Source organism: Myotis yumanensis, unplaced genomic scaffold (assembly GCF_028538775.1).
Source record: "Myotis yumanensis isolate MYYU_CA2020_CCGP unplaced genomic scaffold, mMyoYum1.0.hap1 SCAF_2, whole genome shotgun sequence".
Taxonomy (NCBI): domain Eukaryota; kingdom Metazoa; phylum Chordata; class Mammalia; order Chiroptera; family Vespertilionidae; genus Myotis; species Myotis yumanensis.
In genome coordinates this window covers 594,474-622,090 of record NW_027223753.1, presented here as the reverse complement: position 1 = coordinate 622,090, position 27,617 = coordinate 594,474, and the positions used below count along the sequence as shown (strand labels likewise).

General features: G+C 60.2%; 2 protein-coding genes across 6 annotated transcripts in view; both read left to right on the top strand.

The window, feature by feature from the left end:
• The window catches only part of GNB1 (G protein subunit beta 1), a 60,847-nt gene extending 57,576 nt beyond the window's left edge, over window positions 1-3,271 (top strand). The window contains exons 11-12 of one of the 2 annotated variants that reach the window (XM_070403875.1): window positions 9-124; window positions 1,674-3,271. In XM_070403875.1, coding sequence (XP_070259976.1) covers window positions 9-115 — 107 coding nt within the window. In that variant the 3' untranslated portion in view covers window positions 116-124; window positions 1,674-3,271. The remainder of the gene's footprint in view (window positions 1-8; window positions 125-1,673) is intronic. The other variant, XM_070403874.1, reaches the window with a different exon arrangement.
• A 2,742-nt stretch (window positions 3,272-6,013) lies between these two features.
• NADK (NAD kinase) lies at window positions 6,014-27,221 on the top strand. 4 transcript variants are annotated; one of them, XM_070403862.1, is made up of 12 exons: window positions 6,014-6,119; window positions 17,830-18,045; window positions 19,555-19,638; window positions 21,276-21,405; window positions 21,784-21,892; window positions 21,972-22,057; window positions 22,480-22,582; window positions 23,073-23,227; window positions 23,412-23,511; window positions 24,549-24,706; window positions 25,129-25,211; window positions 25,665-27,221. In XM_070403862.1, exons 1-12 carry the CDS (start codon window positions 6,037-6,039, stop codon window positions 25,816-25,818), a joined length of 1,461 nt encoding a protein of 486 aa, XP_070259963.1. In that variant the 5' UTR covers window positions 6,014-6,036; the 3' UTR covers window positions 25,819-27,221. The 4 variants fall into 4 exon arrangements, with proteins under 4 accessions (XP_070259963.1, XP_070259965.1, XP_070259966.1 ...); XM_070403864.1 differs by lacking the exon at window positions 6,014-6,119 and adding an exon at window positions 8,371-8,535; XM_070403865.1 differs by lacking the exon at window positions 6,014-6,119 and adding an exon at window positions 16,989-17,124.
• Window positions 27,222-27,617: the final 396 nt, after the last annotated feature.

Genomic DNA, 27,617 nt, shown 5'->3' with positions numbered 1-27,617 from the left:
GCTCCCAGGTGTCCTGGCCGGGCATGACAACCGCGTCAGCTGCCTGGGGGTGACTGACGATGGGATGGCTGTGGCCACAGGGTCCTGGGACAGCTTCCTCAAGATCTGGAACTAACACCGGCAGGTAACACATGGGAGATGGTGGTTCGTGGTTTCTGGGTTCATGGTGGTGGAGATTGACGGTGAGGTGAGGTGAGGTGAGGTGAGGTGAGCCTTGACCTCAAGCTGAGTGCGGTGCCCTCGGCCTCACACCCAGACGGCACCGTCAGCCACCTGACAATGGGCCTGAGCTGAGAGGCCCTGTCTCTCTTTACTTTTTTTTTAGATCTTTTTTTGTTGTTGTTAATCAGCTGAGGATACTTTTCCATTAATTTTTTCCTTTTTTTTCGAGAGTGGAAGGGAGGTGGAGAGAGAGAGAGAGAAGCATTGATGTGAGAGAGACACATCGATTGGTTTCCTCCCACATGGGGCCCCGACCAGGACCGGGGTATGTGCCCCTGACCAGAATCGAACCCAGGACTCTTCAGTCCACAGGCTGACACTCTATCTACTGAGCCAAACTGGCCAGGGCTCTTTTTACATTTTTTTAAATGTATTTGTTATGGTGACAGTAGTTACTAAAATTGTGTAGTTGTCAGGTGCACAACTCGATGACGCATCACCTGATTGTGTTCACCACCCAAGGCCAAGTCTCCTTCCATCGCTCCCCTCTCCACCCTCTCCCTCCCACCCCCTTTCCCTCTGGTGATCACCACACTCTTGTCTGTGTCTGTGGTTATTTTCTTCACTTAATCCCCTCACCTTTGTCACCAGCCCCCCAACCTGCTCCCCTCTGACAGCTGTCAGTCTGTTCTCTGTCTCTATGAGTCTGTTTCTATTTTTCCTTTTTCCATTTTGTTTACTTTTCAATAAGTTTAAATCCTTGCTGGGCACAGCATCGCACAGGTTCTGTGTCCAGCGGCCTTAGCGGGAAGGCTGCTCGGCACTCGGCCAGAACTGCCCACTGTTAGCAGAGCAGTTACCTTTCCCCGGGGACTCTGATTGTGCTCCGTTTGCCCACCAGGAGTCACTGTGTTGTTCTCTGCTTTGTACGCATAACCCAGAGAGAATTGGTTTCATCTCGAGCACAAACACCTTCACTTCTAAGAAGAGCCTGGCCACTGTGGCTCAGTGGTTGAGCATCAACCTATGAACCAAGAGGTCACAGTTCGATTCCCGATTAGGGCCCAGGTTTCGAGCTCAATCCCCAGTGTGGGGCGTGGAAGAGGCAACCGATCGATGATTCTCTCTCATCGTTGATGCTTCTATCTCTCTTTCCCTTCCTCTCTGAAATCAATAAAAATATATTTTTAAAAATGAAACCAATAAAAATACATTTTTAAAAAAGGAGAGCTGTGTGCTCCCTCTGGTTCTGGAGACCCCGCTTATAGCCGTCAAAAATGGCCTTGGACACAGCTTTGTGGACATACTTGTCCTTATAGGAGTCCTGTTCCCAGCAGCCTCCGCAAGGTCCAGGGTGGCAGAAAACGCTGTTTTTGTTTTGTTTGTCAGTTCATTTTGTTCATTAGATTCCACATATAAGTGAAACCATGTGGTGCTTGTCTTTCTCTGACTCACTCACTCAGCAGAACGCTCTCGGGGCTCTTGCTCACGTCTCTAAACTCTGCTTTCAGCAGCAGGTGGACGCCCGTGACTGGAAGACCATTCCACCCTGAAGCGTTGCAGTGATAGCATTTCCAATCCTCCCCTACTAACGTGGGCGCCCTCCCTCCGAACTGCAAAAGGGCAAGATCTTTCCTTCACTTACTGCTGAACCAAGAGCACAATCCCACGAGAGAAGAACCTGCTGTGAACTCGACGAGTCGTGCATCCTCCCGGGACCATTGTCTTTGTTTGCTTTTTGTCTTGAATGAAGTTAGAAGGAAATACTAGAGTCAGAATGTTCGCCACCAAGTAGCTCAGTGTATCGTGAGGCAGACACACCTGGCCACTCGTGGGTTTGGGCTCAGGCCCGGGACCCCGTCTGACGCTCGTGCAGAGCAAGTCGAGGACTGGATCTTGTCATCGGCTCCAAATTCCAGGTGGTGTTTGTAACAGGATTTGAAAACATTCATGTTTCCTTTTTAAAATATCTTTGTGTTTAGTAGTTAAACAGAGAGAGAGGGTCTAGCGCGGCCTCTCTGAAGTTGTTAATGATGTAAATTTAGTCCCTGTTTTTAAAATTTTTTTGTCTAGTGTCACATGATTGTTGCACAGACATGGCACAGAAAGAGCAGACCCGAGCGTGGTGACCAGCAGAGTCCAATCAGGCACCTTTCTCCCGCCGTCCTCTGCCTCTCCCTTCAGTTCTAACCTCCCCTGGGGTTTCCTTGTGAAGTGGGGAGTTTATAATAATAGCCTAACACTACCCGAGCCCCGCCCCGCTGTCACAACCTCTGTGTTCCAGAGAGGTGCCCGTCCTGTGCTTGGATAGTCAGTCAATTATTTGTGTATGAAACAATGTAAAAATCAATGTTTTGAAAATAATGATCTCAAACTTTCTAAGTTAAATTTTAAACAATTGGATCGTTGGCCGCACTGGGGGCTAACTCTTAGACTCGCATGCTGTAGGAATGCTCACGTGTGCGTTAGCGCTCAGGCCTAGGTGTTCTTTTTCTTTACGAATAACCTCTTTCAAGTTGTAACCATTTACGGCTCTAGCCACTATCGTTGCTACTCTGCACGCACCGGAAGCAGTACAGTAAGCAGCTCGACACGCTTGAGTAGCAGGATAAGGCACTATTTTCTTTATTTCTTAAAAAAAACACCAAGTCCTGTTCCAAATGATTGCTGTTGGATTTGGGGGGTGGGGTGGGGGCAGGGAACGGAGACCCGGCCCGAGTCCTACGGAACCAGCCTCTGCACCTGAGGCAGGTCCTTTTCTAACACAGACTTCCCGGTGCCCCCAGCCGGTCCCGCAGGTGTCCCCGCAGCGCCCCGCGCTGTGCTGGGGGGTGGGGTGCTGGGCCCGCCCGGGCGCTCCCGCAGCAGCAGAGCTTCTCCCGCCGGCTGTCTGCGGCTCCTGCACAGGTGGCCCCCTGGACACGTGGGCCTGGGTCTGCGGGGCTCGGGGCGGAGACCTCCTAGCGACACCCTGTAGGCCGCCTGCACCTGCCCTCCCTTTTGTATTTAATTTTCAGTCCGTGTGCTGCAAGGAAGCTGGACGCGAGGTCGGCCCTGCATTCAACTGTCCTGTTATTTAAGCTGAAATAAAGCAGTTTGACATGAGGGACCTCGGTGTGGCGGCTGCTCCCTGAGGCGGGCCTGCGCCGTCCTCGGCCCGTGCTTTCCCGCCGCGAGAACCCCAGAAAGCAGGGGTGGGTCCCCAGGTGGCCCCCGAGTGCAAGCACCCAGCCCCGGCCACCTGTCCCCACCCAGACGTCCATCCCGAGCCTGTGGGTCAGGACGGGCCTCCTGCCGGGGCGCAGGGACGGGCCCACAGGCCATTCTCGAGCTCACGGGGCGGCACTTGCTCCTGAGTGGAGACCCCCTCTGAGGAGGCACCAGCCGGAGGCCCTGGATTTGCCCGGGTGCAGGTGGCACCAGCGCACCCTCCTCCCCCGCCGCGGGGCACGCCCGGCCGCTCCCAGGGTCTGTCTGTTCTGTGCAAATGTTAACGCCCGTGGCGCCACCTTCCCTGGGAGCCCAGCTCCCCGACCCCAGCCGGCCTCAGCCAAGCGCTCCCTGACCACCCGGGGCAGGAGGGAACCCGGCCTCGGGGCTGGGCCCCAGCCGCCTCCGCAACCACAACCACAACCACCGCATCGGTGCTGGGCGCTCGGTGCCTGTCTGCTCACGGCAGCGGCATTCACTCCACCGGCGTGGGTTTTCCTCCATCTCCAGCGCCAAGTAGGGCCTGGCGCTCACCACGGAGCCAATGGCGTCGTGTCCCCAGCCCACTCCGCCCTCCACCAGTCCTGTGGCCCACAGCGGCTCGTGCCCTGGGGACAGACAGCCCCTCCTCCCCAGGCCCGCCCCCTGCTCAGCTCCCCACCTTGAAGTCTCCAGTCCCCCCACCATCGCCAAGCCCCCTCCCTGTGTCCTGCTCAGTCTTTCCCAGAGCCCAGGCCAAACCCTGCCCCTCAGGTCCTCACTGGGTGACCTTGCCTTCGGATCCCCGTTGAAAACTGCCCACGACAAAAGCACCTGCTTCCTAGAGGCCTTGAAAGAGCTGAGTCCCGGGTGCGAGGAGTCCGAGGAGTCAGAGCAGGTGGGCTAGGCCTCGGGGGCTCCCACTCCCACCCCAGGCTGCCTCCCGGAGTTGGGGGGCAAAGGGGTGCCGTGCCTGCCGTGCTCTCTGCCCTGCTGCTCTTCCTCACCCCGGGCAGGGCATCCCTCCCCCGGCACCTGGGGAGGGCACTGCCCCGGTGGAAGCCTCGTTCCTGCCTGGCTCTTGGCTGGTCCACGGGGAGAGGCGCTGGCCTCTCACCCCCGCCTGGAACCAGCCCTCACAGGAGACGAGTGCCTCTCCTGGACAGGCCTCTGGGAGGGTGAGGCACGGCCAGGCAGGAGGGCCGGACTGGTCCTAGGTCTGCTGGCTGGAGGCCAGAGGGGTAAACGAGGACCTCCCGGGAGCCAGAGACCCCTCCACAGGGAGCCTCCCTCCCTCCCTGGCTCCCAGGCTCCTGGCCACTTCCACTTTGGGTGCCCGGCAGCCTCTGCTCACCCCGGCATTCACCCCAGCCAGGTACAGCTGAGGCCAACGTCCCAGAGCTGGGAGCAGGACCCCAAGGAGGAGCACCCCTTCTGCTCCCTGCATCTGTGAGCCTGGTGCACCCCCTTCCTGTCCTCTAGAGCCAGGGAGTTCCCCTGACTGCACCCAAAATCCAGGGTGCCCCCTCCATGAGCCCAGCTTTGGGCAGCAGCTCCATCATCCTGCTCCACACCTCCCTGGTGCAAGCTCCTGCCTCTCTCACCCCCTGCCCCCCCATCCTCCCCTCCCGCGCCCCCCCCCCCCCCCCCCGCTGTCCCTTGAAAGTGTGGGTCCAGGCCCGCCAGCAGGGCTCAGGGGTTGAGCCTCGACCTATGAACCTGGAGGCCACGGTTCCATTCCTGGGCAGGGCACAGGCCCGGGGTGTGGGCTCGATCCCCAGTAGGGGGCCTGCAGGAGGCAGCCGATCAGTGATTTTCATCACTGATGTTTCTCCCTTTGTGAAATCAATAAAAACATATTTTTTTAAAAGTGTGGGTCCAGGTTTTGGGGGTGTGAAGTTTAAACAATATGGAGCCATTTTTAAGAAAAAGAATACCAAGAAACAAATACCAAACTTTGTTAAGGTCGTCTGCAGCTCTGGCAACAGGGAAAGTAGGAAGACTGCTTTTCTGGACCCCCGAGCCCCTCAGGGGCAGACCCTGCCTCCAACACCCAGCCAAACTGGGCTCCGTCCCACCCCACCCCCACCCTCGTGCTGCTGCACCCACCCCCCCCCCAGCCTCACAGAACCTCTCTAAGCCCCTTCCGGACGCCCCTCCCAGCGGGGCCCTGTGATTGCGTGATTGCCAGTCAGGCACCCAAGGCAGATGCAGCTGTTTCCTCCTCTCCGAAATGAGGAAGCATTCCTGTTCCTGCCAGTGTGTGGGGGGGTGGGGGGTGGGGGGATGGGGGGGTTGCCGTGGTTACAGACATGCACCTGCACAAGTTCCTTTTAGAGAAGGGACACAGGAAGGGTGCCTGCCTTGTCACTTGGTGAGTGACACCGCCTGGACTCATGCCGTGGTGCCTTCTCTGCAGACGGTCCTGCTCTAGAAGGTTCTCGGGAGGCCAGTGCTAGGTCAAACATTGGTATTATTCTTTTCACGAGTGAATATTCCAAAATGCAACCAAGGGCATCTCCTGTGGGTGTGGCTGGTGGCCACTTCGGGGAAGCAAAGTTCTCAAAACAACTTGTTGGGGAAGTTACACAACTTGAGAAATACCCTCACACTTTCCCCATTCTTGTCCCCTTTCCACCCTCCCCGGTGACCCCACTGCCCAGTGGCCCGAGGACAGCAGTGAACATGTCCTTTTCTGCGACCAGCGGTGTTCCAGGTCCATGGACACAGGGCCAGGAGTCCCAGCCAGAGAAGACGGACGGTGGCTGGTAGGGGGGCTGGGAAACCTGGGTCCAGGTGGCTGCAGGGGGTCAGGGTGCTCCCCGTCGGGGAGTCCTCAGCGTAGAGGAGGAATGATGGCTGGCACTCGGGGAACCAGGCAGGTCACAGTACCCAGCGCGCATTGCCGCTCACCGCCTGCAGGGACCCTGCAGCAGCGTGTTTCTGACCTGTCCCTGGCACACTGTTGGCACAGGATTCCTGAATGCACTGGGTGTGACTTGCAATTCAGGAAGCCATGGGAGAGCCCCCGGAGGGGGGGGGGGGGCAGCAGCTTCGCCAGAGGCTACAAGACGGGCGCTGTGGCCTGGCTCCCTCTCCTGTGCTGGCAGCCGCGGGGCGCGGTTCTGTCGTAGGTCCTTACACTGAGTTTTGGTTCCCAAAACATGTTCTTTCTAAGCATAGTCATCATGGAATCCTCGTCGGTGGTGTCACCACGCATGGGGGCCTGTAGTCAGCCTGCCTGGGTTTCGGGGAGGGGAGTGAAGTGGGATAGGAGTCAGGTGTGGGGGGCAGGGGTGGGCGGGCAGCCCTAAGTGTGAGTGGGGACCAGGGCTCATCCTCCTTTACCAGACAGGGGAGGGCGCCTGGCTCTGAGTGGGCCTGCCTAGAGCTGGTTGGTGGCGTTGGGTTCTTGACTTTGTGCAGGAAAGATTTCACAACAGGAGTCAGGGGATCGGGAGTGTTTATTAAAGTTGGGGACAGTGAAACAAGGATGGACTTGGAAGAAGCAACAGGAGGCGTAGGCTGGGCTGCCTCCGCTCACTGGGAAGTTGGAGAACCGAGGGCCTCGGGGACAGTTCAGGGGGGTTAGTCCAGGGTTCAGGGAGAGCTGCCGCTGCCCATTGCTCCCCGGGTGCCTGTTTCCTGGGCACCCTTAGGGTTTCGAAGGTGCGTGCTTGCGGGGGAAGGAGAGGGGAAGGCACGAGCTGGGGTCCAGCCCCAGCAGGTCCAAGGGTTCCCAAAGGTGTGGACGGAGTTGGCGAAGAAGGAGTCTCACAAAGACAGCGTTCAGTTGATCAGCAGCCTAGCCAGGACCTCTAGCCAGGATCTCCAGCGAAGTTCTGGTTAGGATCTGATGTTTATTGTCTTGTTACATCCGTATTTATACCAGTCGATTTTAATCCTGTCAATTTCTATTGCAAAGGTTAGGGCATTTCTTATCTCCATTCCAGGGAGTAAAGATTATGTAGCTTAAGCGTGATTGTTTGTAGTTAAAGTGATTAACTACCCGCCTGGCACTTAGTTAAGGGGTTGTATCCCCTCCCTAACCTCAAGGAAAAATCCCCACCTGGGGAAACAACCTTTCTCAGAGAGGTGACCTTGGTTAAAACACATAGTGCCAAGAAGGTGAGCAAACATATTAAGAACAATATGCTATATATGCCAGGTCCCTTGAAACATATGCTGTGCAGATGTTTCTTTCCTGCAGCGACTGTGTCAAGCAGCAAGGATGGACCGGCTTCTGGCAGGCACGGTTGTGCTCCCCAGGGGCAGAGGGCGTGCGCCTGCGTGCGTGCGTGCGTGCGTGCGTGCGTGCGTGTGGGTTTTTATTTCTCTCTTGCAGGCGGGAGTCTTGGGAAGGTCGCGGGGAGGGTTTCAGCAGGGTACGCATCAGCTTCCAGGTGCACCTTTCAGGGTCACGTCCCTGCTGGCTGGTTGGCGCCAGGGCTGGGCAGGGCAGGGCCATCAGTCATTGCAGCCGGTCCTGTGCCCACCTGGTTTTGCTGCTTTCCTGGGCCTAGAGCTGAAATACAACTGAGGCCTGGATGTCTTCTCTAGAGAGGTGACCTGCACCTGGCGGGAAATTGCACAGTTTGTCCAGCTCTCTGCCTCAGTTTCCCCATTCTACTTGCCAAGGAATTGTCTTGGCTTTTCACTCTCCGATGTCACTCTGCGGAGAGTCAGCGCCCGGTCACCTGCGGGGCTGGTGTCCAGGGACCACACCCCCGCTGCGAGCTCGGGCCGGGACGCGCGGGCGGGGGCGGGGCTAGTGTGAGCAGTAGGCGCGGCCAGGAGAGCTGGGTGAGGGGGACGCATGCGCATGCGCGGGGCGGGGCGGGGCGGGGCGGGGCGCGGGCGGGGTTAGTGTGCGCAGTAGGCGGGGCCGGGAGAACTGGGTGAGGAGGGAGCGCATGCGCGGGGCGTGGCGGGGGCGGGGCTAGTGTGCGCGGTAGGCGAGCTGGGTGAGGCGGGGCGCATGCGCGGGGCGGAGCGCGCGTGCGCATTGGCTGCGCGGCGGCATTGCTGCTCGGTGGGCCGGCGCCGCGGTCCCGGTGGCCATGGGGCGGGGTGCGGCCGCGGCGCCGGGGGCCGGCTAGCGACGACGAGCGGCTGCGGGGTGGCGGAGTCCGCGGACGGAGCCAGGCGAGGGGACGGCCCCGTAGGCGCCCGCGGCGGCGAACTGTGAGTGCGCGCCGCCCCTCGGCCCAGCCCGCGCCGCCTGGGGTCGCAGAGTCGGGGGGTGTGGACGCCGGGAGGCGCCGGCCGCTGCCGGGTCCGGGAACGCGGGGTCTCCCGGATCTGTGTCGGGCCTGCGGCGGCGACCCCCACCCGGACCCCGGACGCCGATCCACGGACCCTGCTGGGCGGGACGCTGAGAGACCGGCCCCGGGCAGCGGTCAGTCTCCGAGGCGTTTGCCCGGGCGCTGCCCCAGGCCCTGCCGCGCTTCGCTCCGGAATAACCGGTTCCCGTCGCTGGCCGGCAGCGCTTCTCGCCGCGCCCTCGGGGGCCGTGGGTGGGGGGGGTGCGGGGAGCGGCTCTCCGATTTCGCCGGACGGTGCCCTTCAGGCCCTTCTTCGGGATGGGGTCCCGCCCCCCGGGCCTTGCTGTCCTCTGCCGCCCCCCCCCCCCCCCGGCTTTCCTCGCCATCACCTTTGCCCCCGCCGCGAGGCTCGAGCAGCGCTCACAGTGGTTGCGCTGGGCGGCCCTCGAGATGGCGCTCCTGGGGGTTATGTCACCAGCGCCAAACCGCGTGCCACCCCCAGGCGACGGCGGAGGGGTCCCCCAGCCGGCCACGCAGCATTCTTGGGGTGCCTGGGTGGTGGACGCGGAGGGGAGGCCGTGCCCTCGATAAGCAAGGAGCTCGGCGTTCGGATGAGGAGGTGCAACCTGCCGAATGCAGAGGCCGACGGTGCTCATGGGAGTTGGTGGCCTATGTGTTGTTTTTTGTGTGTTCTTTCCCCAACATATTTTTATTGATTTCAGAGAGGAGGGGAGAGGGGGAGAGAGAGAGAGAAACATCAGTGATGAGAAGGGGTCATTGACCGGCTGCCTCCTGCACGCCCCCTACTGGGGATCCCACCCGGCGTGCCCTGACCCCTGACCCCTGACCCCTGACTCCTGACCCGGGATCGAACCGTGACCTTCAGGTTCATAGGTCGGCCCTCAACCACTGAGCCACACCCTGGACCCGCCCGGGGCCGATTTCCTTATGACCTGAAATCACAGCTTCTCTGCAGGCCTGACTGTTACAGAAGCTGCTAGAGGGACCCTGGAGCGGGGGCTGGGCGGGGGGGGGGGGGGGTGGGGGGTGGGGAAAGGGGGGGGACACAGGCCCCGGCCTCCTGGGCTTCACCGCCACCCCCACCTGCCCTGCTGACCACTGAGGGCCTCAGGCCCTGGGTGCTGGACCAGTGCAGGCAGCTGGTGCCTGCTGGTGGCTGGTGGCTGCCCGTTGGCACCCACTCCGCTCCTTGCCGTTCTCTGCGTTCCACGCATCAGGACAGGTAGATGGCAGTATCACAACGGGTGAAGGTGCGGGTGCCCGCTCACTGCAGGGGGACCAGGTGGGCGAGGGCTGGCTGGGCAGACCCGTGTGTCCTCACCTGCCAAGAGGGTGCTGCCGCCCCTCACAAAGCCCCTTCAGGTCCCTGGTGCTGGAAGGTGTGGGCTGAAGGTCAGGCTCCTGCCCCACGTAGAACTTTCTAGAAGTCTTGGTGAGGGCCAGTCTCACCACATCCTTGCTGGCCTGGGGGGAGAGGAAAAGATAAGGTAATAGCCCCCCCCACCCAGCTCAATACTGACTAGTGAGGTTGGACAGTTTCCCATTTCTGTGACCAAATGAAGTTTCCTTTTTTATTCAGTTTCAACAAATATGTTGTGTGTGTGTGTGTGTGTGTGTGTGTGTGTGTTTAAATTGATTTCAGAGAGGAAGGGAGAGAGAGAGAAACATGAATGATGAGAGAGAATCATCACGTCCCACACGGGATCAAGCTGCAACCCGGGCCTGTGCCCTGACTAGGAATCGACTGTGACCTCCTGGTTCATAGGCCGAAGCTCAACCACTGAGCCCCGCCGGCCGGGCTACAAGTGCACGTGGAAAACTCACACCGGAATCATGATTTAGGTTCACGTCTGTCTGTCCATGTGTGTGACTTGTGTTGAGTTTTTTTGCCGGAAGCCGGTCCATCCTTGCTGCTTGACACAGTCGCTGCAGGAAAGAAACATCTGCACAGCATATGTTTCAAGGGACCTGGCATATATAGCATATTGTTCTTAATATGTTTGCTCTCCTTAGCGCCATGTGTTTTAACCAAGGTCACCTCTCCGAGAAAGGTTGTTTCCCCAGGTGGGGATTTTTCCCTGAGGTTAGGGAGGGGATACAACCCCTTAACTAAGTGCCAGGCGGGTAGTTAATCTCTTTAACTACAAACAATCACGCTTAAGCTACATAATCTTTACTCCCTGGAATGGAGATAAGAAATGCCCTAACCTTTGCAATAGAAATTGACAGGATTAAAATCGGCTGGTATAAATACAGATGTAATAAGACAATAAACATCAGATCCTAATCCAATCCTAACCAGAACTTCGCTGGAGATCCCCACCAGAACTTTGGCTGGAGATCCTGGCTAGAGGTCCTGACTAGGCTGCTGATCAACTGAACGCTGTCTCCGTGTCATTCCTTCTTCGCCGACTCTGTCCACACCTTTGGGAACCCTTGGACCTGTTGGGGTTGGACCCCAGCATTTTTTATACATTTACTCGGGCACCTCACTGTGTCTCCTCACCACTTTGCCTCTGAATACTCCGTTACTGGGCTCCAGCACAGTTTTCTATTTAAACTCCCCCCACGCAGAAGTTGTTTGTTCAAATTAGGTTCCTGCTGTCAGTAGCTTGAATGAACTTGGATAGAGTTAGAATTTCAGCTTTTCAGAACAGTTAGCCACCAAGCAGACTTGAGTTAAATGTGCTCCTGACTCACCATTGTCAGAAAAGTATGCTGTGGAGGGAACACTTTAAGTTTTAAAATATTCAGTGTGATTATTTTATAAAATAGTTTACTGCCTGGTCATCAAACAGCTTCTAGATAATCTATGATAATAAAAGTGTAATATGCAAATCGACTGGACGGCTGAATAGCAGAACGGCTGTCTGGACGACCTTCGGACAAAGCCGGGCTGCGAGGGCGGAGGCAGCGGGCTGCGGAGGCCTGCTCTCGCACGGACTTCTTGCATCGGCCTCTGGTGTGTAATAAATAGACCGTTCATAAGTACGTTTGCATTTTGTGGTTTGGATTGGCTTACCATACTTTATCAACTGTTTCGAGATACTTACGAACTCCCAGGAGGCCGTAGAAATAGTAGGAGAGCAGCGTTCCTCGCCCTGCGCCCAGGGTTGCCGCCCACACGGAGGGCACAGTAACGGGAGCACCAGGAAGTGGACGTGGGAAAATGCCTGCAGGACCACCCTCTGCTGTTGCCACCAGTCTTCCCGCGTGTGCCTGCGTGTTCGCTGTGTGTGCGTTTGTGTGGCTGCTCCCCGCCCTTCCCAGCCACCCCGGCCCCTTCTCTGGCTCGTCGGCCCCTGGCTGATTGCTGGGCAGTGAGTGGGTCCTTCAGACTGTGGCCCTTTGCGACTGGCTTTGGCCCTCAGCTTGATGCCTCCTCTTAGGCCCATCTCGGCAGACGAGGTGTGTGTCCTGCTGGGAGTCAAGCCCCAACCTCTTGTGTACGGACGACGCTCCACCCAACAGTCCCGCCGGGCCGGCGTGCGGGCTTTTAGGAGGACAGTTCTCTGCGACAGAGGCCCAGCTGCTGCCGGTACTGGGCTGTCTGTCAGTTTTTATAAGAAACTGCCGGACTGTTTTCCAGTGGACTGTGCTCGCTCCTCCCTCCCCACCCCTCCCCTGCGCAGGACGGCTCTCGCCCCCTCTCTGGCTCTTCCTCATTTGGGTGGTCCTGGTGGGTGCCTGGCCACTCATGGCCCAGGAGCCTCGCAGGCTCGCTCCTCCGGCTCTAGTTCTCGTGGATTTGATCCTTGTGTCTTGTGAGTATCTACGCCCTGGCCACCGTCCTTGGTGGCTGGCTGGTTCGCTGTTTTCTCGTCTGTAGCTTGTTTTTAATCCTTGACCGGGTCTCCCACAGAGCAAGTTGCTGAGTGAAATCCAGTTTATCTGTTTTTTTCCCTTTTATGGGCTGTGCTTTTTATATCGCGTATAAGCAGTCCTCTCTGGCCCTGAGTCCCTGTGTTTTCTTGTAACAGTTTCCTAGTTGGCACTTGTACTGTGTGATGGATTCGATCCACTTGGAGCTGAGGGTTGTTGCTGTGAAGTTCAGGTTGTTCGCTCTCAGGACCATTTGTGGAAGTTCTTTCCTCGCTGAGCGGCTTGTGTGCCTTCAGCAGAAGGCGGCTGAGCACGTGGCCGGGGCCTGCCTGTCTCTAGGCTCAGGCTGCTCCCCGGACCTGGGCCTGGATTGTTCCAGTTAGAGAGCAGGTCTTGTGTGTGTTTTTTACATTGATTTTTAGAGAGAGAAGGAGGGAGGGAGAAGTGAGAGAGAGAGAGAGAGAGAGAGACATCTATCAGCTGCCTCCTGCGCGCGGGAGCCGGGGACCCAGCACGTGCCCGGACCAGGACTCAAACCAGCAACCTTTGTGTGCGGACGACAACTGCGCCACAGTGGCCAGGGCTGGAGAGTAAGTCTTAATCAGAGAGCGGGCCTCCCCTTGTTCTTTTTATGGTGCTAGCTGTTCGAGTGCCTTCACTTCCTACCCGTTCAGAAGAAGCTCATCTGTCGTGCGGATTTTACAGTTGATTCGACCGTTTTGGGAGAAGTGATGCCTGACCTCCAGCCCAGGAGCAGGGTGTCCCCGATTCACATCTTCTCTGATTCCTCTCGTAGTGTTTCATTAGCTCAGCACACAGCCCTCCACGTGGTTGTTTTTTAATTTAATTCTTTAATTATTTATTTAGAGAGAGGAAGGAAGGAGGAGAGAGGTTTGTTCACTTACTTGTGCATTCACTTGTTGCTTCTTGTGTGTGCCCTGACCAGACATTGAACCCACAACCTTGGTGTACTGGGATGACGCTCTAACCCACTGAGCTACCTGGCCAGGGCTCTCTACATATTTTGTTATGTTTACATCTCATTAATTTTTTAAAAATATGTTTTATTGGTTTTTTACAGAGTGGAAGGGAGAGGGATAGAGAGTTAGAAACATCGATGAGAGAGAAACATCGATCAGCTGCCTCCTGCACACTCCCCACTGGGGATGTGCCCGCAACCCAGGTACATGCCCTTGACTGGAATCGAACCCGGGACTTCAGTCCGCAGGCCGACGCTCTATCCACTGAGTCAAACCGGTTAGGGCTGGTTACAGACTTTAACTCCCTCATCCATTTAAATGATAATTACATCGAATGAATTATTCTTCTGAGTATGTTACCCATAACATCAAACAAAATACACAAAAATCTAATGATTATAAAGTTATAACTATTTTGAACGTTTTGGCATCATGGGTTTAATTCATTCATTTGCCTTGTCTTATCGAGGCCCAGCACCCTTACCAGGTGGTCATTTCTGTCCCTTCTTGGAATGAGCGTTTTCCACAGGCTTCTAGGGTTACAGCCTCCCGCCGGCTCAGGCCGCAGGCTCAGTGACCACGGCCCACGCCCAGCCATTTCCGTTGTCACTTTATCGGCATTATTTCCCCGGCTTCTCTCACCTCTGGGCGTTGGGCGGCCTGGCCTGCCTTCCACACGGGTCAGCTCCTTGCAGCCAGATGCCGGCCCTGCCTGTGCTCCTCGGGCCTGTTGGCCAGAGTGTTGGGCGGGGAGGCGGCAGGCATTGTTTCCGTGGGCCGAGGAGCTGCGTCTGCAGGGTCCTCTCGCCTCCCAGGGCCCTTGGCCAGCTCAGGCCTTGGGGCTCTGTTGGGCCTCCCTGCTGTGTCTGCTGTGGTTGAGCAGGGGCCTGAGAGTGTTGGCCCAGATGCCAGCTGTGCGACCTGGCCCGGGGCGCGGTGGCGTGGTTGCCTGGTTCCATGCCACCCGTCCCTGCTCCTGGTTTTGGCTCCGCTGGGGGGTGGGGGGTGGGCAGGGGGAGATAGGGCAGCAGGGTGGGTGGCCTGCCCTGGTGTTTGACGCCTGTCATGTCCCCCGTGTCTGCCCCAGGTGCTTTTCCTATGCTCTGCCACCTTCCCTGTGGGCTCTCAGACATCACTGGGCCCAATTCGAACCATTTCCTTGTTGGAGCGTGGCCGACGGGGCCCTCTCCAGGCCTGTGGGCTGTCGACTGGCCTCCCTGAGCGGGTCAGGGGAGACTGACATGTTTTGCTGGTGCCTCTGCGCTCGTGGGGGCGGCCTCCAGGCCTCTGGGTGCCAGCCCATGACTCAGTTTTTAGGTCTGAACAACCCTTTCAGTTGTGGGCCCATGTGGGGTCGCTCCTCTCATCTGTGGTGCCAGCCTCCTGGGGTCGAGGGAGGACCCCTGGGGTCGTGGGAGGACTCCTGGGGTCGAGGGAGGACTCCTGGGGCCTCCTGGGGTCGAGGGAGGACTCCTGGGGCCTCCTGGGGTCGAGGGAGGCCTGGGTGGGTTAATCCAGGGAAGTGCCAGCCAATGCTCAGTGCGGTGGCTGTTGGGCAGTTTGAATAAGGAAGTAAGGGAGCCACCTGGGTTTTCACCGTCAAGCCCTGTCCCTGGCTGTGGTCCTCCTGCCAATCCTGCCTTTCGACCTCACCCTCCAGCTTCCTCCAGGCTCCTTGCCAGACCCCCTTCTTGTGGCTCCTCAGTGGGGGCTCCACCGGCTCAGTCCTGTGTCTCCTGGCCCCACCCTGGCGCGGCATCAGCTCCTGGTTGAGTGCTCACCCCTGAGCGAGCCTGTCCCCTGAGCGCCAGCCTCTGGGGCAGCAGCCCTTAGGGGCTGGGGGACCTTTTAGGCCCCGAGAGCCTGAGCAGAACAATGTCAGAGTCTGTAGCTTCAGTTGTAGGTCAGGGAGGGAGGGAGGGAGACCCAGCGGGAGGGGGGGAGGGGACCGCGGGGGGGGAGAGGGGACCTGGGGGGGAGGCGCAGGCGTTCCCTGGGGAGGTGCCCCCAACCAAGGTACATGCCCTTGACCGGAATCGAACCTGGGACTCTTGAGTCCGCAGGCCGACGCTCTAGCCACTGAGCCAAACCGGTTAGGGCTTTTGTACATATTCTTGCTACAATCCTTTGTCACGTGTGTTTAGCAGATGTTTTCTGTCACCCACCGCGTGTATTTCCCTGTATTAACCGTCTGGTGAAGGTGAAAGATTTCAGTCATAACGAGGTTCGGTTTCTTTTAGTCTGTGCTTTTCGTGTTCTGTTTAAAAGCCTTCGCCAGAGCCACAGCCACTGAGACTGCCCAGCGCTGGAGCCACGGCCACTAAGACTGCCCAGCGCTCCCTCCAGCGTGGGGGGAGCTCCATGCGCCTGCCTGGAGGGGCTGCGGCCCTGGCAGAGGGGACAGTGCCTCCCCGGGGTCGCCCGCGCCGCTGCTGAAACCCACTGGCCGCCTGGGGTGTCGGGGGGTGTCCTCCGTCCCTGGCCTGTCTGTCCGTCTTGTGTCGGCACCACACCCAGCTCACGGCAGCGCTGCTCTCCCCCGGGCTCAGCGGGCCTGGTCCCTTCCCCTTCCAGAGGGATGTAGGCTCAGCTTGTCCTTCCTCACAGGGAAGCCGCTGGTTTGCTGGGGATGTGGGGGGGCCTGTGAGTGTGGGGGGGACTGAGGGAACTGTCCCCTCCCGTCCTCAGCGGCTGTCCTTCCTCACTTGTTTCCTCTGACCTGTCAGCAGCCTTCTGTCTTTTCTGCATAGATTCTGCAACTTCCTTATTGGGGCGTAATTGACATGTCACAGGGTATGAGTGGCAGGAGTGCCCCACTTTAGATAGTTTGTATTTGTCGCAAAACATCCCACAGCAGGGCCCCTACCACCCACCACTGCGAGTCTCGGGCCTTTTGTCTGATGAGAAGTTCACACGTGCAGCTTGGTTAACTCCAGCCCGAGCTGTGTGCTGCCCGCTCCGGCCCAGGCCGCTCACCTGACCCTGGGAAGCAGGCCCCACACTGTCAGCTGTGCCCCTACACGTGCTGTGCTTTAGTGCCGGGTCTGGTGTTTCTGAAGCCCAGCTTAGTGTTCGTTGCTGTTGGTTTGTATGCATTCGCTGCCTCCTGCAGTCTTGCTGAGGAGCTCGCCTGTTGGGTGTAGTCACTCTTGTAGCTTCCTGAAGGCTTTCTACACAGAAGGCCCTGCACCTGCCGCAGTCCCGCCTCCGATGCTGTTCTGTCTCGTCATCTTGCCTCGGTGCTTCCGTCACCTCGACTGCAAGCCTCGGGTCCAGGGGGCTGTCGGACCCTCGGTGGTTCTGGTTCTCGGTGACTTTCACCCCCAGGACAGTGTCACCTGGGGCTCAGGGCTCCTCAGGTGCCTGCAGTGCGGGGGTGGGGTGCCTTCAGGGATCCCGTCACCTTTGACCTCCCCTGGCAGCCCAGGCCTGCCCAGAGCCCTCCCCTTCCCCGCCCTCCTCCCCTCCCCCACTCCCCGCTGGTGCCAGCCCTGCCTCCTGGAGGAGGAGGCTGCGTCCCTGCTCTGGACGGTGTGTGTCCTGGCCTGGCCGCCTGTTCCTGTGGAGGCTGGTGTGGCCTCACCCTGCTGGTCCCCGGCCTGGGGTCCTCAGCCGGGGCCTGTCCTCCCTCCACGCTTGCTCCTGGGAGGGACATCTTCGGGGTCACGGCCCCGGCACTGGGGGAGGTCAGTGTTTGTTCTCTCTCTCTCTCTCTCTCTCTCTCTCTCATCAGTCGGGAATTTTCTTAGAAAAGCACTTCATGATCCAAGTTGTCACCTCTCCGGCCTTATTAGGCTTCCTTGACTCCCGGCCCTGGTGAGAGTGTGAGCGCATTCCTCCCGCTCGCGCTCAGGAATCCCGGCGGCCAGGCTGCGGCTTCCTGTTGACAGGGAGCCTTCCTTTTCTGACCGGTGCTGTGTCCACGCGGAGCTGAGCGCCGAGTGGGTGGGAAGAGCCGGTGGCCCGGGTTTTGCCTCTGCTCCGCCGTGGGTTCCTGGCCGCTCATGCGGTTCGGAGGTTGAGGCTTTCTTCGCGGATGAAACGGGTCCACTTGGTGGCTGTTTCTTGGATGGAAGCGCAGGCTCTGCTTGCAGGGCATGGAGTCCAGTGTGCCTGCTGCCGCCTTAGTTACGTTTGTTCAGCTTTTCTGGACTGAGAGGCGTTTAAAATGCCCCTGGATTCTCTCTCTTAACTGCTGTGTCCCACCAGGTTCGTGAGAGAAGTGCCGTCGCCACTCTCGCTTCTGGCCTTTTGAATCCTCTGATTCATTGAACCACGGACACTCTTGGGCGCCTGGGACGGGGCGGGCCCTGGTGGGGCCCGTCAGCACTTCGGGAGGAGCGGTGCAGCTCTGTGCGTCGTCTCTTATTGCTTTATTTTATTAAATTAAGGGATTGGTGTTTGGACCGAAGCCCTTGTTCATCGATGATGGAGATGGAGCCTGAGAAAGTCAACGTGCGGAGGGGGTTGAGCACAGACACGTCCTCCTACCGCTGTGCCGCCTGCCACGGGGATGAGGACGGTCTGGTGGGCCACCCCATCCGGGGTCGCGCCAAGTCCCGCAGCCTGTCCGCCTCGCCCGCCCTGGCGAGCACCAAGGAGTTCAGGTACGACGGCCCTCCTCGGCCCAGCACATCCCAGCTGCACGCGCACACGTGCTCGGCGCTGCCCAGCTCTGTCCTCAGTGTGGCCCAGGCCCCGTTCCCGGCTGGGCTGGCGGGGCCGCCGCAGCCACAGGGCGGTCGGACCAGTGTCCCTACCTCCACCCCCGGCCGGCGCCGCTGCTCTTGCACAAGACCTTGAGTCACAGTGTGCAGAGCGGCGTGCGACCTGCCGGGCAGGCGAGGTGATGACACCTGGGGCACGGCTCTGGTTCCCGGAACAGTAAACACCAGGGCTCCGGGGGAAGCTGCCACAGTGACTTCGCCTCTGGAGCCGGGGCCGCGTCTGACAGGCCAGGGGCATCCTGGGTGTAGCGCATGGCGGTGCCAGGTGAGGTGGAGGAGCCCACAGCGCCTTCACTGGGTGTGGCGCGGCGACAGGTGCTGGCAGGGTTTTCTGGGTAGAAAGTCCTCACCCACATGGGGAGAGGGCACCCGGAGCCTCTGGGCCAGGCAGCTTCTCCCAGGTGTCTTTCTCCTGAGTTTTGCTGACCTTCCGCACCCAGGCCACAAGGTGCGGTGTGGCTCCCGGCAGCAGGCTCTGGGCTTGGCTCTGTGGGTGTGTGTCACACACCCTTCGTTCTGGTGCAGTGGCCAGGGACACGTCGGCCTGTGGGTGTCAGCAGGGGAGGGGAGAACGCCCCGCCCCAGCTAAACACTGACGCAGCAAATCCACTGCAGACCCATTTCCAAGCTCTTTGTCCCCGAGCCCTGGGGTGGCTCCGTGCTCGCCCTTGAGGGCTGTGAGCTCCAGCCTGAGCCAGACCTGGGCGCAGGCGGCTGCTGCCCAGGAGGGAGCCTGCTCTGTGTGCTGGGGAGGAGGGCGTGGGGCCCTGAGCTCAGCAGTGAGACCAGCTCCCTGTGGCTGTCCTTGTGGAAGAGCCTGCGAGGTCCTTGGAGGCTGGGGGTGGTGGGGACGCATCCCCCTGCTCTCCTAAGCCAGGCGTCCTCCTGATGGGGCGGGCACTAGTCCCCCAAGGCCGAGAGAAGGGAGGGCACCGAGGCACCCAGGATGTGCTGGCCGCAGTGCCCTCGTCCAGAGGCTTGTGATTCTGTCACCTCTCAGTTCCTGGGAAGTGAGGCGCTCAGGAGCGTCGTCTTTGTTGACAGGCGGCTCGAGGGGGGGGTCCCTGTTAGCGTCTAGGGTCCCAGGGATGGTTTCCTGCAGTCTCAGGCCCAGGTGTAGGCGGAGGACTGGTCTCACAGGCAGCCTGCACAGGCCCAGGTTCCAGGCCGTCCCCAAGGTCAGGGCCCTGTTCTGGGGTGGGTCCTGGTTCTGAGGCTGGTGCCAGGTGTGCCCAGGTGTCTCCAGTGGCTGTGCTACCTGGACAGCCCAGGGCGGTGTCCTCCGGGACCACACAGGACAAGTGCTGTCATTTGGATGAAAGCGTTTCCGAGAAGCTGATACCGGCTGCACTGAGCCACACGCCGTCACCTGCTGTGCTCTCTCCACAGGAGGACCCGCTCTCTGCACGGGCCATGCCCAGTGACCACTTTTGGACCAAAGGCCTGTGTGCTGCAGAACCCCCAGACCATCATGTGAGTGTGTGGCGGGGGTGCTCCCTGCCTGGGGCGTCCAGTGGGGTCGCTGTGTCTGGAGGCTCTGGTGCTGAGTGAGAAGTCGCTCAAGTGGGTGTCTCCAATGCCTTTGAGAATGGGGAGGGGGGGCAAGTATGCCCAGTTTTGATTTGACTTGATTTGATTTTTCAGTAAAAAAATCTAGAAAGAAAATGTCATATATTATACTCGCACACTTGGTGGGGCAAATATGTTTCTCCTTTAATTGTTTCCAAAATGCAAGACGTTGGCTGTTTGGAGAATCTGAGTGACTTGTTGGAGGAGATCATGCCTCCAGGTGCTGTTCCCACATCTGCTCTGGAGCCGCCCGAGGGCCGCGCACCTGCGGTGGCCTGTGGCCGAGGAGACATGTTTGTTTATTTATTTATTTATATTTTTTTAAAAAGAGAAAGCATATTTTAAATATATATTTTACTGATTTTTTTACAGAGAGAAAGGGAGAGGTATAGAGAGTTAGAAACATTGATGAGAAACATCGATCAGCTGCCTCCTGCACTCTCCCCACTGGGGATGTGCCCGCAACTAAGGTACATGCCCTTGACTGGAATCCAACCCGGGACCTTTGAGTCCGCAGGCCAATGCTTTATCCACTGAGCCAAACCGGTTAGGGCCAAGGAGACATGTTTAAACGCTAAGCAGCCTGGCCCGGCCAGAGCGGCTCAGTGGGTGGAGCGCCATCCTGCGCTCGGAGAGGTGGCCTGTTCGCTTCCGTCAGGGCACGTGGCAGGTTTCAGACTCAGCCCCCAGCAGGGGGCGTGCAGGAAGCAGCTGTTCTTTCTCATCGCCGCTTCTCTCTCTCAAAAATCAATAAAAACATATTTTTAAAAATTATTAGAGCAGTTTTAGGTTCATAGCAAAATTGAGGGAGAGGTACATAGATTTCCCACCTGCCCCCATCCATGCACATCCTCCTCACCACCGACCCCTCGTCACCACCAGGCCCGGGTGCATTGGGTCCTGGGTGCTGTGCGTTCTGGTGCACAGGCGTGTAGTGATGTGTTCACCACGGTTACCACAGGCGTGTCACTGACCCCAGATCCTGCGACTGACTTTAAAGGGGGGTTTTTAGCTGTAAAAGTTGAGGGTCGTCTGAGTTGCTCACGCAGAGGTGTGCCGTGGGCTGCACCCCGTGAACAAGTCAGCAGGAAGCCTGGGTCCTGCGGGTCTGATGGCCTCCGGGCAGAGTCCGCAGCGGGTGGGTTGGGTGTCTGTGGGAGGCCTGGTGTCCTCGCTCCCATGGAGGGAGGGGTCGGGTGAGGGTGAGGGCGAGGGAAAGGGAGAGGGAGAAGGTGAGGGAGAGGGCGAGGGCAAGGGTGAGGGCCCCCCGCAAAGGGTCCCGCTCGTCTGTCTGGGACCGGGTCTGCAGGGCTGTCACCCTAGGTGCTGTCGGGACTGAAAGCTCAGATCAGCGGGGAGATCAGGGACCAGAAAGGCGCACACTGGGCGCTTCAGGCAGCAAGTGCCTGGGAGACACAGCTTCCCAGCCAGGGCCTTCCAGGCAGGAGGAGGGAGGCGGTCCCTCGGGACTTGGCTGGCCCGGCCCTAGGGCTGTTGACGCCTGTGGTGCACCTGCAGCAGCGAGAGCTCCTCTCCCTCAGGCACATCCAGGACCCTGCCAGCCAGCGGTTGACGTGGAACAAGTCCCCAAAAAGCGTCCTCGTCATCAAGAAGATCCGGGACGCCAGCCTGCTGCAGCCCTTCAAGGAGCTCTGCATGTACCTGATGGAGGTGCTCGGCGGCCCAGACCCCTCATCCCGCCAGCAGGACCCACCCCCGCCCCCGTGTCGGGGGCGCGGGCCCCAGGGTCTGAGCCAGCAGGACCCCCTGGGTGTCGGGGGGACACGGGCCCCGGGGTCTGAGCCAGCAGGACCCCCTGGGTGTCGGGGGCACGGGCCCCGGGGTCTGAGCCAGCAGGACCCTCAGGGTGTTGGGGGGACACGGGCCCGGGGTCTGAGCCAGGGTGGAGAAGGCAGGAGGCTCGCTTCACAGTGGCCATCTGGGCAGTGAGGGCGATTCGCAGCCGAGACGCGGGAATTGGTCTCCCTGGTCGTAAAGCGCTGAGATGGCCGGCTGGGCCTCTGGGGCTGACGCACCCTCTGCCCCCAGGAGAACAACATGATCGTGTATGTGGAGAAGAAGGTTCTAGAAGACCCTGCTATCGTGGGTGACGACAGCTTCGGGCCCGTGAAGAAGAAGTTCTGCACCTTCCGAGAAGGTGAGCGCCTGCGCTGTGCCTGCGGGAGCAGGGTCATGCTCCCTGCCCGCGGCTGACGCGCCTCTCGCCTGCCTTCTAGACTATGACGACATTTCCAACCAGATTGATTTCATCATCTGCCTGGGCGGGGACGGGACCCTGCTCTACGCCTCCTCGCTCTTCCAGGTGAGTCCATGCGGCCTCCCGCTGCAGGGCTGCGCAGGGAGCGTCAGGGTTCTCAGTCTGACGGATGCGGGTGCAGACAGCCAGCGCTTCTCTGTGGTGCTGGAGCTGGGGGAGGGGCCGTGGGGGTGACCCTCCAGGGCCTGGGGTTCGGGTCCCTGGGTGGCCCCAGAGGGGAGAGTCTGCACAGGAGCCCAGTGGGCTGTCCTGAGCCCTGAGCCCACCTCACTCCTACATGGCCCAGCCAGGGGTCAGAGGTCAGGCCTGGAGGCCGTGGAGAGGGCCCTCCTGGCATTGCTGACCTCAGTGGTCACGTCACACGGCCTGGCGCCGCCCCCTGCAGGCACTGGCCCTGGGGAGCATCTGGTCAGCCGCACGGGTGACCAGAACAACTGGTCAGCTAGTGACTGCTCTGTCGACCTCAGGGCAGCGTGCCTCCCGTCATGGCGTTCCACCTGGGCTCCCTGGGCTTCCTGACCCCCTTCAACTTTGAGAACTTTCAGACCCAAGTGACTCAGGTGATACAGGGTGAGTCGGAATGTTCTGGAACCCACAGCAGCTTTGAGCCTGGCCTCATCTTCTCCCTTGGTTTGGGGTTTTTTAAAGAGTTCAGGGAAACGTAGTATTTCAGGTTTCAGAGACCCCCCCTCCCCCTATTGAGTTTATTGGGTGATGCTGGTTAACAGAACTACAGGTTTCCGGTGTACAGTCCCCAGCGCTGTACCGGGTGCTCACCACCCGCTCAAGTCTCCTCCCATCACCAGGTACCCCACACCTTCCCCCTCCTACTCCCCTCCCCCGCCAAGGTTCAGCGATTTCTACACTTGATTGGCTCAGGCGTGTTTCCTAACATCGAGAAGTGTGAGCAGATCCCAGGTCGAGGACACTGCGTGCCGAGTGGCAGTGGAGGGTTATCACAAAAGACAGAAGTGTTGCTCTCGCTTTGGGAGGAGAAAGGGGGGTCCCTGGTCAAGGGGGGCTCTGCTTGCTATGAGGTGTGACCCGCCCGGGTCCCTAGGGAACGCAGCTATTATTCTCCGGAGCCGGCTGAAGGTCAAGGTCGTGAAGGAGCTCAGAGGGAAGAAGATGGCCATCCCTAACGGGGTCAGTGAGAATGGGGTGCTGGCCTCGGACTGGGACACGGAGGCCGGGAAGCAGGTCATGCAGCACCAGGTCAGTGGACACGTCCCTCAGCTGGTCCTCAGCTGTCTCCTGGCCTCGGGAGGGGAAGGTGGGGGACTTTGGTTGGACCCCAAGGGGAGTCCCCCCTCAGGACCTTTCAGACAGCCCAGGAGCAGCACAGACCCACCTGGAGGCTGCTCCGCCCCTCAGTGTGTGCTGGCCTCACCGCCCCCAGGTCTTAAACGAAGTGGTGATTGACAGAGGCCCCTCCTCCTACCTGTCCAACGTGGACGTCTATCTGGACGGGCACCTCATCACCACGGTGCAGGGCGATGGTATGTGGCATCGGGTCTGTCGTGGGCGCCCTGGGACTCCACGTGGGCGGTGGGTGCATGGAGAGTGAGCCTCCGTGGGCATCGGGTCTGTCGTGGGCGCCCTGGGACTCCACGCGGGCAGGGGGCGCATGGAGAGTGAGCCTCCGTGGGCATCGGGTCTGTCGTGGGCGCCCTGGGACTCCACGCGGGCAGGGGGCGCATGGAGAGTGAGCCTCCGTGGGCATCGGGTCTGTCGTGGGCGCCCTGGGACTCCACGCGGGCGGTGGGCGCATGGAGAGTGAGCCTCCGTGGGCATCGGGTCTGTCGTGGGCGCCCTGGGACTCCACGCGGGCGGTGGGCGCATGGAGAGTGAGCCTCCGTGGGCATCGGGTCTGTCGTGGGCGCCCTGGGACTCCACGTGTGCGGTGGGTGCATGGAGAGTGAGCCTCCGTGGGCATCGGGTCTGTCATGGGCGCCCTGGGACTCCACGCGGGCAGGGGGTGCATGGAGAGTGAGCCTCCGTGGGCATCGGGTCTGTCGTGGGCGCCCTGGGACTCCACGCGGGCGGTGGGCGCATGGAGAGTGAGCGTGAGCCTCCGTGGGCATTGGGTCTGTCGTGGGCGCCCTGGGACTCCACGCGGGCGGTGGGCGCATGGAGAGTGAGCGTGAGCCTCCGTGGGCATCGGGTCTGTCGTGGGCGCCCTGGGACTCCACGTGGGCGGTGGGTGCATGGAGAGTGAGCCTCCGTGGGCATCGGGTCTGTCATGGGCGCCCTGGGACTCCACGCGGGCAAGGGGTGCATGGAGAGTGAGCCTCCGTGGGCATCGGGTCTGTCGTGGGCGCCCTGGGACTCCACGCGGGCAGGGGGTGCATGGAGAGTGAGCCTCCATGGGCATCGGGTCTGTCATGGGCGCCCTGGGACTCCACGCGGGCAGGGGGTGCATGGAGAGTAAGCCTCCGTGGGCATCGGGTCTGTCGTGGGCGCATGGAGAGTGAGCCTCCGTGGGCATCGGGTCTGTCGTGGGCGCATGGAGAGTGAGCGTGCAACTGCCCCTCAGGCGTGATCGTCTCCACCCCAACGGGCAGCACGGCGTACGCGGTGGCGGCCGGGGCCTCCATGATCCACCCCAACGTGCCAGCCATCATGATCACTCCCATCTGTCCCCACTCCCTGTCATTCCGGCCCATCGTGGTCCCTGCAGGAGTCGAACTCAAGGTTAGAGCCCTCGCCACCCTTTCCAGGCCGAGTTGTCGCCAGGGGCTCGTGGTGCTGACCTCCACTTCTGCCAGCGGCCTCGTCCCCCGGTTCCCCCGCAGGGTCGCCCCCTCCTGTCCTCATCTCTGCCCATTGGGCTCGCACTGCCGGGGGGTGGGGGGGGTGAGGGGGCCAGGGCTGCGCTGAGAGCTGGGCCGCCCCTCGGGGTGCTCTGTCCCCACGGAGTGGGGGCTGCTCTGCGTGGAGTCAGTGAGCTGGAGCAGGGCCTGGCCCTGGGTTCCAGCAGAGGGTGGACGTCTCCTCCTCCCAGAACTGGCCTTGGCCTCTAGCGGGTGCTGTGGGCACCTCCAAGGCCCCCCAGTCGGTGCTGCCCTCCAAGGCAGGGTTCTGAGATGTCGCACCTGTCTGCTTGATCCCTGCAGATCATGTTGTCACCGGAAGCAAGGAACACCGTGTGGGTGTCCTTCGACGGACGGAAGAGGCAGGAGATCCGCCATGGAGACAGGTGGGTGGGCGCTGGGCCGGAGCAGGGTGAGGAGTGAGGGGTGTGCCCGCCTGCTGCCCTCCTCCTCCTGCCACGGGGTCCTTGTCTCACATTGTCACATGGGGACCCATGCCTGTCGGCAGCCTGTCACACACGCAGGTTGCTGTGTGGCCCTGTGGTCTGCTCTCCCTGGTGGGGAGAGATCGAGCTGCTCGTGGCTGCACCTGTCTGCTCTCTCTTCATCCTACCCGCCTTGGGGTCCCCTCCAGGGACTGGGGTGGGCTGAGTGGGTTCATGGCTCTGTCCCAGGACATACAACAGTACCCCTGGGACCCCTGGCCAGGCTGGAGAGCCAGGTCTGAAAAGGCTCCTCGCTGATGAGGATGGGCCCTGCCTGAGGGAGGGTCCTGCTGGGCGGGGCGGCAGGTGCTGCTGACCGGCAGGCCTGGGCTCACGCGCACATTGCGTCCCCAGCATCAGCATCACTACCTCGTGCTACCCGCTCCCCTCCATCTGCGTGCGAGACCCCGTGAGCGACTGGTTCGAGAGCCTGGCCCAGTGTCTGCACTGGAACGTGCGCAAGCGGCAGGCCCACTTCACGGACGAGGAGGGGGAGGAGGAGAGCTAGCCTCGCCCGCTGCGCTGCACGTGTGGTCCCGTCACATGCCCTGCAGGCATCGGTGCCAGTCTTCTGTCTGTAGCCAGAGAAGGAGCCCAGAATCTGCCTTTGTCAGCCGGATCAGCCGTTTTTAGCATTTTAAATCTGACCTTTTTTGCATTTCTATATAAGCCACGTAAGCGAGTCAGGCACATCCCACGAGCTGCACGGGCTCTCCGTGTTCTCTGTCAGGAAACCACGGGTCAGCCTGTCACACGGAGAGGGAGCAGAGTGGGGGGACCTGTCCTTGGTGTGGAAATAAGTGTCTCACAGCTAAGTCTTCCTTTGGCCACAGGCTCCCGTCCCGCACCCCCATCCCCACCCCCCAGGGGAACACCTGTGAGGAGCACTTGGGAGCTGGTCACAGGCTGGTGGGCGGATGGGCCCCGAATCCTACCCCTGCTTTGGTGTGACGGGGCCACAGAGTGACTGTCACCCGGGAGCCTGGTGGCGGCCAGGTGAGGTCGGCCCACACATTCCTCACGAGTGAGTCGGCCCCGCCCGGCGGGCAGTCTCAGACTCTCACGCTGTGCGCAAGGACGACCGTGGAGCCTCGTCCTCTGTGCTCTGTGACGCGGGTGGGACCTGTCTAGTCCGCCATGGCCGCCGTGCGGGGACTCATTTAAGAGCCTTGGGCCTCCCCAGTTGTCACGGGAAGATTGGGACAAGCGTGTGGGAGCGGAAGGGAGTGCTGATGCTTCATACGGGCCCTGGGGTACAAGGACGCCCCATCATTCCAGCATCGCCCTCCCTCGGCCCGCTGGCTGGGGCGTGTGCAAGCATGTGGACAGAGCCTGTGTGGAGTCCATGGTTGGAGCCGAGGCTCAGTTTGCATGTGGCCTTGGCACCCTCGCCCAGCAGACACCCTCAGTGGGGCCTTTGAGTAACGGATTTCTCCCTGTGGGTTTCCATCAGCTGCACAGGGAGAAGGGAAGGGCTCACATCGGGGCGATGGCGGGCAGGGTCTTCCCCCTGCAGCGACGCACGCCCCAATCTTGTGCTAATGAGGTGTCCAGAGCCACATGCGTGGTCACCCTCGGCCAGGCCTCGATGGCTGGTCTCTGCCCTCCGTGCCTGTGTGGCCGTGTGTTGATGGAGTGCTGTGCCCACTCTTGTCCCTGCTGGGGCACCTCAGCACCTGGACCTCAGTGGTGCTTGGCACTCGGCCGGGTGTTGGACACAGGTGGGCTCTCCCTGCACCTGCCCACCCGCCACCCTGAAGCAGCACGATGTTGGGATGGTCTAGAAAGCTATGGGTTTTTGAAGTAAATTCTTAACGTTTCATATTGTTAATATCCTGAAAGTTTATTAAATGTTGTTGAGAGCCTTATTACTATTTTCAGATTCTTTCAATAAACAGACTTCTTTAAGAAGTTGGGTTGAGTGACTTTATTTGGTTCTAAGACTGAGGGAGGTGGGCCGGGTCCTCCTGAGATGGGAGAGACGCGCCCGCTCGCCGAGAGCTGTCCCAGGGGCTCTGTCGGCCTTGCCCCTGGGGTTGGCAGGTGTCCGGGGCAGGGGCTGTGGGTGTGGCCGCCTGACCCACCGGGAGGAGCTATAGGGGTGCAGAGCCTACAGATGGGACCTGCTCCGAGGTGAATGGAGGGGCCTCCGTAGTCCCCGGGGCCCCTCGATCCTCACCAGCTCCATCCGGCCTGTGGGGTTGGGGCGGCCTGTGGGGCTGGGACCGGGGCTGGCACTTGGGGCACCTGCCTCGCTCCCCTGCTCCTCCCCCACCCTCCCAGCCCTGGGTGGGGTGGGGCAGGGCT